Source organism: Leptodactylus fuscus, chromosome 1, assembly GCF_031893055.1.
Source record: "Leptodactylus fuscus isolate aLepFus1 chromosome 1, aLepFus1.hap2, whole genome shotgun sequence".
Lineage (NCBI taxonomy): Eukaryota > Metazoa > Chordata > Amphibia > Anura > Leptodactylidae > Leptodactylus > Leptodactylus fuscus.
In genome coordinates this window covers 141,276,088-141,291,873 of record NC_134265.1, presented here as the reverse complement: position 1 = coordinate 141,291,873, position 15,786 = coordinate 141,276,088, and the positions used below count along the sequence as shown (strand labels likewise).

Genomic DNA, 15,786 nt, shown 5'->3' with positions numbered 1-15,786 from the left:
CCAAAATGGAAAGTGTGACTGTAACAGATTTAAATACTGGTTTCAAGTGCTGAAGTCAACGCTTAAAAAGGGTTATACAGGATCTGAACATTTTTGATGTTGACTACCTATTTACAGCATAGCACATAAGTATCAGATCGGTCAGGGTCTGACAACCCGAACCCATCAGCTGATATAACTGCCAAAAGTCATACCAAGTATATGGCAGGAAACAGCTCTGCGCCTATTCAAGTGAATGGGAGTTGGGATGCAGTTCCAAACGCCACCGCTACAGTGTATGGTGATGTGGTGTCTGGAACTACAAACCTGCTCATATTTACTTGAATAGGAGCAAGGCTGCTTCATCTGATACTGATAACCTTTGCTGTTAATAGCTCACCATTATTAATAATGTTGATATCCTGGACATTACATGATATACATTATTGGAGACATCTAGAGACATTGTACTAATGACAAGTGAAAGTAAAGCACTTGACACCCATCCTTTGATGTAGGACATAGTTGAAGGAAATAAATACTATAAAAAAAAACAAAAAACAAAAACAAAATCCACCTATAGCTCCAGTAGAAATATTAGTACAGTGAGCAACACAAATCCAGATAAAAGAAGAAAATTGTGCTCACTTTAAACACCAGAGACTGGAACAAGAACTTGACTGGCTTCAAATATACTGGGAAAGTTATTGCTCATTGTACTGCGAACATTCTGGTAATTAGCCAATACATGTGTTTTTGCTAAGAGTCATGGATATCACACACACACCAAGGCATGTTAAAGCAATAAAGTGGCTTTAAGGCAATATGCAAATGGCAACATAGCCTGGCAGTTCGCAAAAATATATATTTAAACGAAAACTAAAAGCTCGAATATTAGGATTTAGTGTTTGCAGATCATCTAAAAATAGTTTACTACAAAGTCAATACCTCGGCAACACCCAACCACATAATAAAACAAGTGCCTTCTTACATCATAGTGTCCATTTCATGGGCAACTTCCTATTTTACAAGCTTAATTTTTATTCCATTTTTATCAATACTGAATTTTATCTACAGACAAGTATGGAATGGAAATTAAAACCCAACAGCCTCAGTTTTCTGCTACTTGTTGAGAAGAATGTTTTTCTATTAGATAGTGTGCTAGAAAAAGTATGGGGGAAATATAAAATATGGTATGTTAAAGAGAATTTCTAAGGGTATACACATTGATTTCTTACACTTTGGACAGGCCATTAACATGTTAATTATTGAGGTCTGACACATGGTACCCCCACAATGGCCAAGAGCTGTGCTCACAGTTTATCCGGACACTGCAGTATATCTGTACTGCTTTGCCTTATAATATAGGCGAGCCTCTTCAATAAAGCCAACATATAAGCCCAGAAAACCTATAGGTCAGGATCACACTGAGTAAAATCGCCACAAGTTAGCCAGCTGCTATCCCAAGGCGATTTACAGTCAGAGCATAATGAATAGACTAAATAAGTCCCATCCACATGCTGCATAAAAAAACCTGTTGTGCAAAGTGACTTGCACACTGGGGCCTTTCACACATGTATTTAGCCCTTTGCAATGCGAAGGTTGAAAGCTGAAGGGGGGAACGCAGAGAAATCTCCAGGTGAACCACAGGCAAAACCCAACAGATTGAGCTTTTTTTTTTTTGCCAGACAATTATTGCAGTAGAAAATACTGCTGAACGTCTCTGCTGACATTCAGCAATTTTCTCCATGTGTGGCCTAAGCTTGTCAAATCCAGCATTACACACAGATGCAGAAACCATCTTTGCTTTTTTTCTGTTCTGTATTTACAAAATATTTTATATAAAAAACACTTTACAACTAACTTTACCATAAAAAGTGCAATTCTCTTACTTCCAGAGTTAGGAAGCAACGACATTCTTCATAAAAATCTACAGGATAGCAGCCTATGTTAAGCAAATAAGGTGCTTAGCTTATAACCCAGAGCTGTATTTAATAACCTTTTGCTTCAGTAAGAGACCACACTTTGAAGGTGCTCCCTTAAAGAAATAAGGCGTTTATACTACTTGGGTAGGACATTTCGTACGTCTCAATTACAGTTACTGGTGCAACTGTGAACTAGCCAAGTTGGCTAGTTCAATCAGAGCCAGAGCCCCATGCATACGTTCTCGCTGCTCCTGCAAACGACGACGGGCAGAAGAATGAGGACCATTCTTTTCATCTTCCTCATCTTCATCAGATTGAAGATATTCTAAAGGATCCTGCTGCTCCTGGTCTGCTTTCTGTAGAGATTTCATCTTTAACGTCGGTGCCAGCTGTTCTCGTCTCTCCCAGTGTCTGCATAGGAAACAATGCAAATTAACTTCGATAACTATGACCTCAATCTATAATACACTATTTGGAAAGAAAGTTTGGACAACACAAAACATTACCAAAATCATCATCATCTAAGGGGTTTTCAGACATCATGACATTGATAACCTATTTTAAGGATAGCTCTTCTATAACAGATTAGTGAGAAACAGGACAACACAACTGTTTGTTCAAAACTGTATTTGATATGCAGTAAGGAGGCTGTGGTTTCTTCATAGTATAGACACTGTTTGGTATTGCAGCTCAATTTTATTCCCTTGAATTGAGCTGCAAAATGGCTGTTTGATGTCACTGGCTTAAAAGGAGCTGGCAGCATTGGCCTCTTCTAAAAGCTGATCAGCAGAAGCTCTGGGTGTCAGTCTTAGAAAAACCCTTTATCCACTACATTTTACAACCTCTAAACTATAAAATATGAAATCCAGTGTGCAAGTATGTACATACATACATACACAGTGGAAACTGAAGAGGAATGGCTTTTTGGTTAGTATGGAGTAAGGGGCTTAAAGGAGTAGTCTTTTGGAGAGGATCTACACACGCAAATTATACATTGCATCTCTCTATATTATAAAAATGAATTCTTGATAGTTATAAATACATACGTGTGTGTAATTGCATATATATATATATATATATATATATATATATATATATATATATATATATATATATATACATATACACACACACATACACGCACAGTGCCCACTAAAACCAATAATGGAGTGAAAATATCAGTAAAGCTTACTTTGCCAACCACTCTGTATCTTTGTTATTGGCAACTTGATTCTTGCTTCCTTTGTGGCCTGGTTCTTCTCTTCTTAGTCTTGCATATGGATGCTTTGAGCAATGCCGATTTGCATGAGTAAACCTGCTCATGCAACCTGGTTTAAAGTACAACAGAATAAGGTTACAAATATATAGAGAGATAAGGAGAGAATTAAGGATGGTTTAAATGTAACACCACTAAATCTTTAATACAGTGAAATTACATTAAAAGGGACAGTCTGTGATTGTACTAGGTTGTTATGCTGAAACCTCGACAGCCAATGTATCAGAGCATGGGGCACAATAGCTTGGAACAATGGAGTCACCCTTGGTGCTCCACACTGTCCTTGCATCTTGGGAAATAAATTGATTTTTTTTTTTTTTTTTACCAGCAATGGAGGCATAGAGTGATCAGAACCAGCACCCGTCATCCCAGATTGTACAATTAATTTAACTCCAAGAGAACCCTTTTAAATCTTTCTAATTCTATGCCATACACAGTCCCATCTTCAGTTCTTTTGTACAGTAATTGCCAGTCCTCAGTCAGTGACCATCTGAGCATTTCCAGAGACTCAAGACGGAACCAGGAATTGAGGCATTTGGAAAGTATCAAAAGAAGAGCAGAGGAGAATCTGTGAAAGCGAGTACATCAATACGTAGCAAAGATGTATCAATCTACCACATACAAGACTGCTGAGGCCAGTATTAGCTGGTGCAGCCACATTTGGGGAGACTGAAAAGCTTAAAGGGTTGGTCACTTTCAGACCAATATTGACAAACGAATGTACAATAAAAAGATACAATTTTCCAATATACTTTCTGCACCAATTCCTCACAGTTTTCTAGATCTCTGCTTGCTGTCATTCATTCTGTTACTTCTAGTGGATAAAAGTGTGACCATGGTCATGTGACTTACGGTCCATGGTCATGTGATGAGCACACATGGTCAGACTTTTATCCACTAGAAGTTACAGAATGAATGACAGCAAGCAGAGATCTAGAAAACCGTGAGGAATTGATACAGAAAGTATATTGGAAAATTTTTATCTTTTTATTGTACATTTGTTTGTCAATATTGGTCTGAAAGTGGCCAACCCCTTTAAGTGCTAAAAACTAGAGAACTTTTGCTAGAAGAGCAGGGTAAAGGACAGGAAAGTGACCTTATTTATCCCCTGCCCTTTACTCATTTTTGTTTGGGGCTATAAAAAGTACTTCTGACACTGCACTGTGGGACTATATCACTGCAGGGTTCGACTGAAATTTATACTTAAATTAGAGCTCAACTCCAGCTGCCTAATCATGCCATGATCGATAGTGGAAATAGCCCCTTCTCCACAAACTTCTCATGCAGTGTATAGGAAAGCAACTCTTCAAACTGGGCTCAATGCATCCAAGATGGACTGAATATTATGCACTTACCATTTTCTGAGCACACAAATGGCTTTTCTCCTGTGTGAAGACGCTGGTGTGTCTTCAGCTGTCCACTCTGAACAAAGGCTTTCCCACAATCAGGATAGTCACAAAGATAAGGCCGTTCACCTTAAAGCAATGCAATAATGATGAATATCTTGGTGTTCAAGTACTTTGAAAGAAATCTCAGCTGTATATAAGAAGGGTGGAAGCATAAAGTACATTGAAAATATATCAAGTTACCAATGTCACACTGTTTTCATTGGTGGCATTTAACATGAATGCTTAATGTTCGTTTACAGATATGGGTGGAAATTATAAAAAATAAAAAGTTCAACATTGTTGTTACTCTGACGCTGTAGCAAAATTGAGACTTTTCGCTAATTTGTAGCAGCCCAACACTTTGAGAAGTTGGCTTCTCAGATTGTACATCCCAGCACAATTATAATTTATGTCAGAAACTAGGATACATTATAGCTCAAATCTAAACTCGCGCTCCGGAGAATTGGGAGCACATAAAGCCAGATATACCTAGTTTTTAAGAGGCCAAGTTAAAGAAGCAGAAAAACAGATAACCTACTGCAGATAACTGTACGTTTTCTAGCTCAGCACAATGCTTATTCACAAACTTATCAGCTTTTCTAAAATGATTTATATTTAAATGTACAATACTGAACAATTTAATTGATAGCTAGATTCACATCTACACTGAAGTAGACCATCAACATTGCATACTGCATGAAAACAGTCGGGGGGGAGAGTCAAATACCATGGAGGCTGTTTCAGTTCTGTGACAGATCCAGCAATGTACTGCAATGGAACAGTCTCACCTTATTCAGTATGCTTTAGTCATCTGTTTATAATGCATGCCTGTTTGGTAAGTATATACTAGCTATAATTCCAAAGCTGCACATTCAGACTCCTTTCCTTTTGAATTATATACTGACAATTACAATTTATGACCATGTATGGAGTCATTTGTGTGTGGTTGCATTCTGGAAATTTCCTCCTCTTACTCATTAACATAAGTTTTATTTTTTTCCCTTAATAAACATGTATTTTATGTCTAGGTTTTGTCTTGAGTTCTCTGTTTTGGTGCACGTACTATAGATGCTAACGTGTTCTGATTCCTAGACGCCCTATTTCATGGGCAGTTCTCAGAAATTTTTTCCTTCAGATATTTGTATGTTTTTAACGTAATAGATGCTCAATTAAGATGCATTATGTTCTTTTGTAATCGTGGGTTTCCTGTTACTTTATTAGGGCTGAATTTTTTTTTCTTCACATGGTAATACATGACCCGAGTTTGAGGCATTATCAGTGGCTAGCTATTATAGAAGATCCCAAAGTGAAATAATATGGCTACATGCAAGAATAAATTAGAGACTCCAAACAATTAGCATTTGAGGTTGTTCTCACCTGTATGAGTCCTTTTATGAGCCTGCAAAGACTTCTCCCGTGGAAACACTCTATTGCAAATATTGCACCGAATTCTGCTGGAAGAGTGCTCGCCCTCATTTATTAAGTCTCGAACAGTTTCAGCCCTGGGTCGTCCACGTCTAATGCCATCCTAAAAGTGTGGGGAAAAAAAGAAGAAAAAAAAAGGAGTTGAAAAACATGTTACATAAGAGGGAACAGTGTTGTATTGTTTACCATCACCAATAAGACCATTTAATTGCTTTAATCTAGTTACATTTACAAATTCACTACTTGTATTTCTACCAAGTACTCCCCCCCCCTTTCAATTGCTACAATACTTTATTTACAGAATTTTAATATTGATGTTCTCGCCGTAAAGAGGCTCTATCACTAGGAAAAGTCATTTTTAACTAATCACATCTTTGCATAGCCTTTAGAAAGTCTATTTCACACCTACCTATGGTATGTAGATTGCCTCAGTGGTTTCTGAATAAGTCCGTTTTTATTCATATGCTAATTAGACTGGTGCACGATACATCGTGCACACCTCTCTCTGTTTTCTATGGGAGGCTGCTGCTGATGATGACTCAGCTTCCTGTTTGACACACACACATAGGAGAATAGGAGAGAGGAGGCTGCTGGGAACTTCCTGTGCTGGCTGGAAGCTCATTAGCATATGAATAAAAACAGACTTATTCAGAAACCACTGAGGCAATCTACATACTAAAGGTAGGTGTGAAATAGCCTTTCTAAAGGCTGTGCAAGGATGTGATTAGTTAAAAATGACTTTTCCCAGTGATAGAGCCCCTTTAAGTCAGATCAGTGTGAATTTAACCCCGGCATCTCCCACAATTAACCAGCTGAAAATTATATAGTGCTCTGGAGGCAGGCACAGCCCCTTACAACTTGTAATGGCTGTAAATCACAGCTGCTCTCTACCACATACCCGACCAGATGATCAGTGGGAGTTTAAGTGCACAGACTCCACCATTCTGATATTGATGACTATTCTTGATAACCTATCCTTAGCTTACGTGGCCTTTACCCCTGTACACCGAAATTTACCATTAGTTGAGAGAGGAACTTGAAGCTCTCCAACTGCTGCATGTGAACAGAACAGTGCGGTGCATGCTCAGCCACAGCTTCATATACGTCTACAGGACTGCAAAAGATCACCCTCCCGGCAGCCCCACAGAGAAATTGAGAAGTGACCACTGCTCTATTCATATGGCAAATTCATGGTATCTTTCAGGCACTAATTCTTGTCAGCAAAAAACAAAAAATGCACCCTACCAAATAAGGTCCCACTATAGAATAGACATAACCAAAGGAAACATGAGACATGCAAAAATATATATAAAAAGAATGAAAAATATTTCTTGATAACCTATAAAAAAAACAAAAAAAACAAAAAAAAACACAAAAAAAAAAACACAGGGAGACATACAAAAATAACTCACTAAAAATAGTCAGCAGACACTTAAATCAACCCACTCAGCAAAGTGCAATGCAGCTCCTAGTCATAGGTATATACTAGAGCGTTTCTGAGACTAAGTATGTGCATATAACACTCCACCCACAGAACATAGCAGCTAGCCAGTTAAATAGCAACATCATCTATCAAAAATTACATACCCAGAGACATAGTAAGATAGTGAGCAACGGAGTCCACTGCACAGCACCAATGGGGGTAAACTGCTGACCACCTGACACGCATTTCGCCTAAGATAGCTTCTAGAGATGAGCGAGTACTGTTCGGATCAGCCGATCCGAACAGCACGCACGCATTGAAATGAATGGACGTAGCCGGCACGCAGGGGGTTAAGCGGCTGGCATCAAAGCGGAAGTACCAGGTGCTTCCATTCATTTCAATGCGTGCGTGCTGTTCGGATCAGCTGATCCGAACAGTACTCGCTCATCTCTAATAGCTTCATCAAGAGCCTTGGCCTCTGCACTCCCCCCCACATCACACATAAAAATAAACAAAAGTAAACACTTTAGATATCCCTTCACTCCAAAAACTATTAAAATATTTATCCAATATGGCAAACGGAATAGCGGCAGACAAAAAAAAATAATCAAAGTGGCCAAACAGCTGTTTTTACCAACTTTGTCTCCTAAAGGAAAAAAAAAAGAAAAAAAAAAAAAAAAAAGACACTTGCTGTCCGTTTTTTCAAACGGACAGAAAAGTCCTGCATGTAGGATTTTTTTGTCCACTTGATAAAAAAAAACAGACATGGTTGTAAACGGACACTAAAGGACACAAGATAAAATCCCATTGAAATGAAAGGTAATTGCAAACGGACCAGCTAGTGCCCATTACCAAAATCTTGTATGGGCAATAGCCACGGACACCAATGGTAGTGTAAACGCCCCCTAACCTGGCTTTCAACATTTACAATGAAAAAGGTTTAAAACTGCCCAAAAAGCACACGGCACAGCCAAAATATGTATACAAAACAGACAGTGGAAGACACAGTACATCATGCATATTAATACACACAACACTTGGGCTTAATTTTAGTGAGGTTAATTGGTTACAGCATTTGTTATTCTGTTCTCTAACATTAGCAGGAAACAGGTAAACAGATTCTGTAATAGCTTACACACCAGGCCAGTGATAGGAATATGACTATTGAGGCTTGCCTCAAATATATGCAGATTCTGCCATATAGTTGTATTGCAGTTCATGGGACAAGCGATCTTAAGATAGCAAGTTAAATTTCCTAGTATTACTTTGCCTACATAGCCTTCATTTCCATTACTACAAACACCTTGTCTATAAACAGCCTTCAAAAATAAGAGGTATTTTTATTCTGCCATAAAAAAAAAAAAAGGGACCTCTGCCCTTGACAGTTATTACATCAGACGTCAACTTTTAAGCTGTAACTTTAATAAGTTACGCAAGCCTTAACTGAACACTTAAAAACAGGTCAAGTTAAAGGGCAGTTCTGGTACATTCTACTTTCAGACACCAGGTCATCTTGGAAAAACATACTATGTAAGAGCTCGTTCACATCTGTGCCCAGGAGTCCGTTTTGCAGGTTTCTGTTTCCTGCACAAAACAGAGCAGGAGACTGAAAGCTCCAGGACTCTTTCAAACCCATTCATTTGAATGGGTTTGAAAGGTGTCCATCCGTGAGAGCCGGTGAGCATTTTATGCTCTCCGCAGAGAAACCGTGTTTTTTTTTGTTTTTTTTAAAATGGACACAGAGTCGGACATGCAGTACTCTGTGTCTGGTTTAAAAAAAAAAAAATTTGCCGCGGAGAGAATAAAACGCTCACCGGCGCTCACGGCCGGACTCGGCATGACAGGTTTCAGTCTTCTGCATGCTCAGAATGGACTGCCGAACGCTGGTGTGAACCCAGCGTAAATGCTACAATGAAATAAAGGATAGTAACATCACAAGTACGCCATCTAGTGTACTACAGACACTACAACAAGCCTTGACAAAGACTTGTAAGCTAGTCTACCTAACAAAGCTACCTGGTTTGCTTCTGATCTATATCCAAGAGAAACAGGAAATACATTACAGAGGAGATTGCACCATTACCAAGTTCTACAGAAACATCAGCATTTTAGAGTCTACAAGAAAAACATGGAACAGTGTAAAGCACAAGGTTATGTCACCACAAAGCACCACAAGCAGTATCCACTTTCAAATTGGTGGGTTCCTATATGTGACAGCAATAAGAGTTAAGACAGACACAGATTCTAACAGCTCCATCACTAACCTCCTGTCACCTGTTAGGTAATCCAAATGTTAGGGGGCATTCACACAGAGTAAAGTGGCACTGATTCTGCCACGATAACTCGCGGCAGAATCAGCGCTGATAAGACTTCCATGGGTTCCATCTTCCACGCGGAACACATTGAAATCAATGTGTTAAAAAGCCTCCCATTACACAATGATGTTAATCCAAAAATATTGTCAAGCACCTTTCCTCTATGCAGAGACAGTTGGGACCGCTGAATATTAGCGGTTTCCTGGAGCATGCGGGTCTCAGCCTAGTTTACATGCTGGGCGCTGCTTACTTGCCATATTTTTAGTTATTGCTACTGTAGAGGAGTCCTATAAACATGAGACACCATTACAGTACCAGTGCTATTAGAAGTGCAGTGATGGAGAGGCATGGCACCTGGAGACAACTGAGGTGTGGGGGACCGAATTGTTGAACGACTGCCAATTTATAAAGTAGATAGTGTATCTTGTAAGTAGGCCATTTTAATATATGGGTAACCCATTTTAAGCAAATTCTATAACCCCAATTCATTTTAGTGGAAAGATAGGCAAAGTCCTTTCACCTACGACCAGGACAAGACAGATCTGTTCTTAATATTGATGTGTAAGATAACACATAAGGAAAATCCCTTTACAAGTGTTTTCCCATTTTATACATTCACAGTATATCTACAGAATGCCTCAATTAATACCCCAATAGGAGTATTACGTAAGTCTCCGTACTGCCTATGTAGGCACACACTCTCCCTGATGTGGACGAGTGTCCCCCGACCCTGGTCTATAGTCTCTCACTTTGCCAAATCAGTATCCCTACGCTATGCTGAGGATGGCCCAATAGGCCGAAACAGCGCTGTCCATAGCTGGGAATCTGTCCCTTTTGGGATAGAAATACTAATTTGGCAATTAAATCCACATCATGATTAAAAAGACTTTGTAACCGAGTCATGCATGATGTTCAGGATGCTGCCCTCTAGAGAGCTGGTACAGAGTGCGCTGTTCTCCTAATTACATCCTGGAGAATAGATTTGCATATTTTTGACCCTTTTCAATGGCAGTCTTTAGACACATGCAACAAAAAAACAAAACAATGTATGTGCTCGTTACATAACCACTAAATGTTAGAAATATGTTGTTCTATAATATCTCTGCACTAAAAAGTTTAGGGCTAGTCCACACGGAGATTCTGCAGTGTATATTCCGTTGCGGCTTCCTGCTCCGGAGTAGGCCCAAATGAATGGACCTAGTCCAGAGGTTGCTGTCGCGAGGCAGATGCCGCGGCTGAATCAGCCACGGAAGCCGCCTGATGAAAGGGCAGCTTGCTTCTTTTTTCCGTGAGCGCTAGCGGTCTACACAGACTCCTATTGTGAGGGGTCGGATTATGACGTGGATTCAGCACCCAAATCCGGCCCCTCTTGTCCCATGTGAACAGGACCTTAGTAGTCATACATACAGTGTGAATACAAAAACATAGACAAAAAACCCCACTGACCCAAGAAAGAGTCAAGGGGGTGTCTAGAAAGTAACTGTGGAGAAGTGGACTTATGCTAGGTTCACACTACTGCTCGTCTCAGTTGTTCAGTTCCACATCAGGATCCAAAAGATGAAGAACCCATTCGTAATAATAAAAAAGTTACCTGCAGACCCCACAAACTATAATGAGGTCTGCCAGATTTCGGTCTTTTATAGTGACATCAGCGGAGAGAAGTGTCCTCTGTGCAGAAATTTTTTTTCTCGGCTGATTTTAGACAGAATCTGTGGCAGGGTCTCCTGCGCAGATGTGAACCTAGCCTTATCCATTTAATATGGACATGCCAAACTAATTTGCTGTACGGCTACATAGTGAATCCCAAGTGGGGTGCTGCAGAAGCCCACCAAGGGGCTGTGACACACCGGTTGGGAAGTTGACCGCATTCCTTCATGAAACATTACCCAGGTCCTTAGGATATGATTTGGTCTTGTCTGAAGAGGTTGGAAAACAGTTATATAGCTGAATCCCGGGAAACCAGATTTCTGCTAAGCAGTGGTCTCTACTAAAGCGGCTATAACCTACCTTACCCCGCAGACAGACCTTATAATGGGGTAAGCAGCCCCCCTATGGGAGTGTCAGCTATGGTGGAAGCCTCTAGTAACAGATGACAGGACACATCAGTCACTGCCCTGTGTCATACTGGTACACATACACACATATAGACAGTTTACCACTCACTCTCAGTGAAGAGTCTTCCCCTGCGCCATTGCCGCTCCCAGCTGCTCCAGTCCGGACTACATCATGGATTTTATCGCGGCCGCCATGCCCGGGCTCGGGAGGAGGCGGCTGATGCCGTGCAGGTGGCCCGGGACTCAGGGTAACGTTGTGCGCGTTCTCTCCCCATCGCCACGGGTAGACCATGAAATCACTAAAACCGGGGCTGGTCGGGACTGGGCTAAGCTGAGCTGCTCCCGGTGTCCCGGCAGAAAAGGGCGGGCAGCGTGGCTTGAGCGGTGTGTGGGCGGAGGACGGAGATACCGCCTTGATTACGGACACCAGGACCCGGCGGGGAGGAGACGCGTCTTGAGATGAGGGACACTGCAGGACAGGAGATGGGCACAAATCAGACATCATTGTGAGGAGACGCTGAGGCTTCTTCTCTGCCCTCGGAGGACCGGACTTCACTACCCATCCGAAATGTCCTCCGCTAAAGACGACAACTGTCCGCTGTCACGGAGCGCACACCCGGGGGTGATGGATGAGAGGAGGCGGCTGCTGAGTCCTTCTCTTCTCTTTTTCCCGCGTTAGATTTCGCGCCTGATGAAAGCCAATCATTTTTCTTCCTCTAGGCGCGATCCCGAGTACTTCAGGACGGGCGGATCTTTCAGCCAATCGTAGTTTACGTAACAAAGGTGTTCCCGAGTATCGATAGATTCTATTGGCTCTCTTCCACCGTGTGACTAAAGCAAGCCTGCGCTCTGATTGGTGGTGGCGGTGTAACATTTTCTTCCCTCTATTTTGACACATTCTCATCCTTGAATGAAAGCAATACGTCACCCCTACCTACGCCTGTAAAGCCTGTCAGCCAGTAAGAGTATGGGAGGTGACAGTGGGCGGCAATGCACACATGAATGGCAGGCATAAGCGCCAATGAGGGGGACGCTGTTAGTCGGTGGTTTCCGAAAGTGACTACTGGCGCCAGATTTCTCCAAGACATTCCCGCGTTTATGGTTTAAGATTGAAGCGCGAGCACTGCACAATAGAGGCATTGTGCGCCCCCAAATATGTGCTAATGTTTATGTCATACCTGATACCTTACCACACGTACAAATGTGATTCATCTAGCTCAGCCACATACACACATATTTGTAAAGGGAAATCATTATGTCAGACAAATTTTAGGAATACCCCAGTCCATCAAGTTCTCCACAGCTCTTGTATTTTCTGACTAAAAAAAAAATCTCCATTTTTATAAGGCAGACACAAAAATCATTATAATGGAAGGGGTTTTCCAGAGTGTTAAAGGGAGTCCATCATTAGAAAATCACCTTCAGAACTAATGGCATGTTGGAATAACCTATCCATTCTCTTCTCCCCGCCTTTTCTGTAAAAATCTGTTTATTGCGATATGCACATTATGCTTAGAGAGAAAGGGGGCATTCCCGCTGTGCTCCAAGCACACCCGCGACAAAACCTCTCGCCGCTCCTTAGTTAATTCTGTTCACACTCCTCTTCATCTTCTGCCTTGTGAAATCTCACATTCGGCTCTACCTCTTCGGGTTAAGGCAGGGCCAACTGCGCATATTTGGACTGGAAACGTACGCCTTCGGCTGGTGCAGCTGAGGAATTTATTGGGGTGACTGTAGCATGTTCTCCTAGGCAAATAAAACCTTATTCCTTTGTACTGTGGCCCCAGTCACAAAGTCTTCTTCTACGCTAGCAGGTCTCCTTGCTGTGATAGCGAGATTAGCACATACACTATGTGATCAAAAGTATCCAGACACCCCCCAAAACATACGTTTTTCATATTCGGTGCATTGTGCTGCCACCTACTGCCAGGTACTCCATATCAGCGACCTCAGTAGACATTAGATATCGTGAGAGAGCAGAATGGGGCGCTCCGTGGAACTCACAGACTTCGAACGTGGTCAGGTGATTGGGTGCCACACATCACGCAGGTCAATGCCAAACAACGCCTCGCTTGGTGTAAGGAGCGTAAACATTAGACGATTGCACAATGGAAAAACATTGTGTGGACTGACGAATCACGGTACACAATGTGGTGATCCGATGGCAGTGTGTGGGTATGGCGAATGCCCGGTGAACATCATCTGCCAGTGTGTGTAGTGCCTACAGTAAAATTCAGAGGCTGTGGTGTTATAGTGTGGTCATGTTTTTCATGGAGGGGGCTTGCACCCCTTGTTGTTTTGCGTGGCACTATCACAGCACAGGCCTACATTGATGTTTTAAACACCTTCTTGCTTCCCACTGTTGAAGAGCAATTCGGGGATGGCGATTGCATCTTTCAACACGATCGAGCACCTGCTCATACTGCACGGCCTGTGGCGGAGTGGTTACACGACAATAACATCTCTGTAATGGACTGGCCTGCACAGAGTCCTGACTTGAATCCTATAGAACACCTTTGGGATGTTTTGGAACGCCGACTTCATGCTAGGCGTCACCGACCTACATCGATACCTCTCCTCAGTGCAGCACTCCGTGAAGAATGGGCTGCCATTCCCCAAGAAACCTTCCAGCACCTGATTGAATGTATGCCTGCGAGAGTGGAAGCTGTCATCAAGGCTAAGGAAGAGCCGACACCATATTGAATTCCAGCATTACCGATGGAGGGCGCCATGAACTTGTAAGTGATTTTCAGCCAGGTGTCCGGATACTTTTGATCACATAATGTATGTGTAAACATAGACTTGTGTATGTGCCTCTCTGGGGAACAATGTGATACGCGCGTATCACATTTAAAGCAATAGGGAAAAAAAGCCTCCCATTGATTTCAATGTGTAGCGCCCGTAAGCCGACACATTGAAATGAATGGGATCTGTTTTGAGCGCTCACACTCTGATACGTGTACACGTGTCAGAATGCGCGCGCATAAACTCCGTGTGAACAGAGCCTTAGTTCACACTGAGTTTTTTGGTCAGGGTTTTGAGGCCGTAAACGCCTCAAAACCCGGACTAAAAAGACGGCTCCCATTGAAAATAATGGGAGCCGCTCAGGAGGCTTTTCCGGGAGCCGGTTTAGGTGGCTCACGGAAAAAAGAACGGACGTGTCCATTTTTCAGGCCGAGGCGCCTTGCGACTCGGCCTGAAGAAATCCCTCCTCCGGATTAGACTCATTCATTGAGCCTGATCCGGAGGAGGGTGTGCGGCTGGAAGCCGGTGCCGTGCGCTGGCTTTCAGTTACGCAACATGTTTTATGGATCAGAACCTGAGGCAGCCTCCGCCTCAGGTTCCAATCCAAAAAACTCAGTATGCACTTAGCCTTAGTAGCGTTTGGAGTGATTTCTGAGTGTCTCTGGCAGCTGTAGATTAACTGTGTAGCTGCTACACTAGTTCGCTCTCACTCTGTTACAAAACCCTCCCCTGTGTCTCTTTAGTCTAACGATCCCGCCAATTACTATCCCCTCCCCCCACATCTCCTTAGCTAACCCATTCTGCCCAGTGCTAGAAGATACAAAGAGGGGGAGGAGCCGTTCCCCGGACACAGGAAGGCTTGGTAAGTATTAATGAGGATAGGGGAGGGGGAAGAGTAAGGGTAAGTTCACATGGGGTCTTTTGGTCCGGAACCTGAGGCAGAGGCTGCCTCAGGTTCCGGACCAAAATACGGGTAGCTGCGACTGGATGCCGATACAGTGTACCGGCATCCAGCCGCGCACTTCGCTCCAGATTAGACCCAAATGAATGGGCCTAGTCGGGAGGGAGTGTCTTCAGGCGGAATCCGCCTGAAAGAATGAGCATCTTCTTTGATTTCAAAGGGAGCCGTCTTTTTGGTCAGGATTTTGAGGTGGATACGGCCTCAAAATGCTGACCAAAAAACCCAGTTGAACTTACCCTTATGGTGATGTTCCGTTTCGGAAGCAGTGAAACAGAACATCACCGGATTATCAGAA

At 42.3% G+C, this 15,786-nt stretch overlaps 1 protein-coding gene across 1 annotated transcript; it reads right to left on the bottom strand.

Moving 5' to 3' along the window:
* Window positions 1-2,061: 2,061 nt before the first annotated feature.
* ZNF367 (zinc finger protein 367) lies at window positions 2,062-12,502 on the bottom strand. Its single transcript, XM_075263412.1, has 5 exons — window positions 11,895-12,502; window positions 5,946-6,096; window positions 4,536-4,655; window positions 3,097-3,232; window positions 2,062-2,315 (listed from the first exon to the last, which is right to left on the bottom strand). Exons 1-5 carry the CDS (start codon window positions 12,288-12,290, stop codon window positions 2,078-2,080), a joined length of 1,041 nt encoding a protein of 346 aa, XP_075119513.1. The 5' UTR covers window positions 12,291-12,502; the 3' UTR covers window positions 2,062-2,077.
* Between the last annotated feature and the right edge of the window lie 3,284 nt (window positions 12,503-15,786).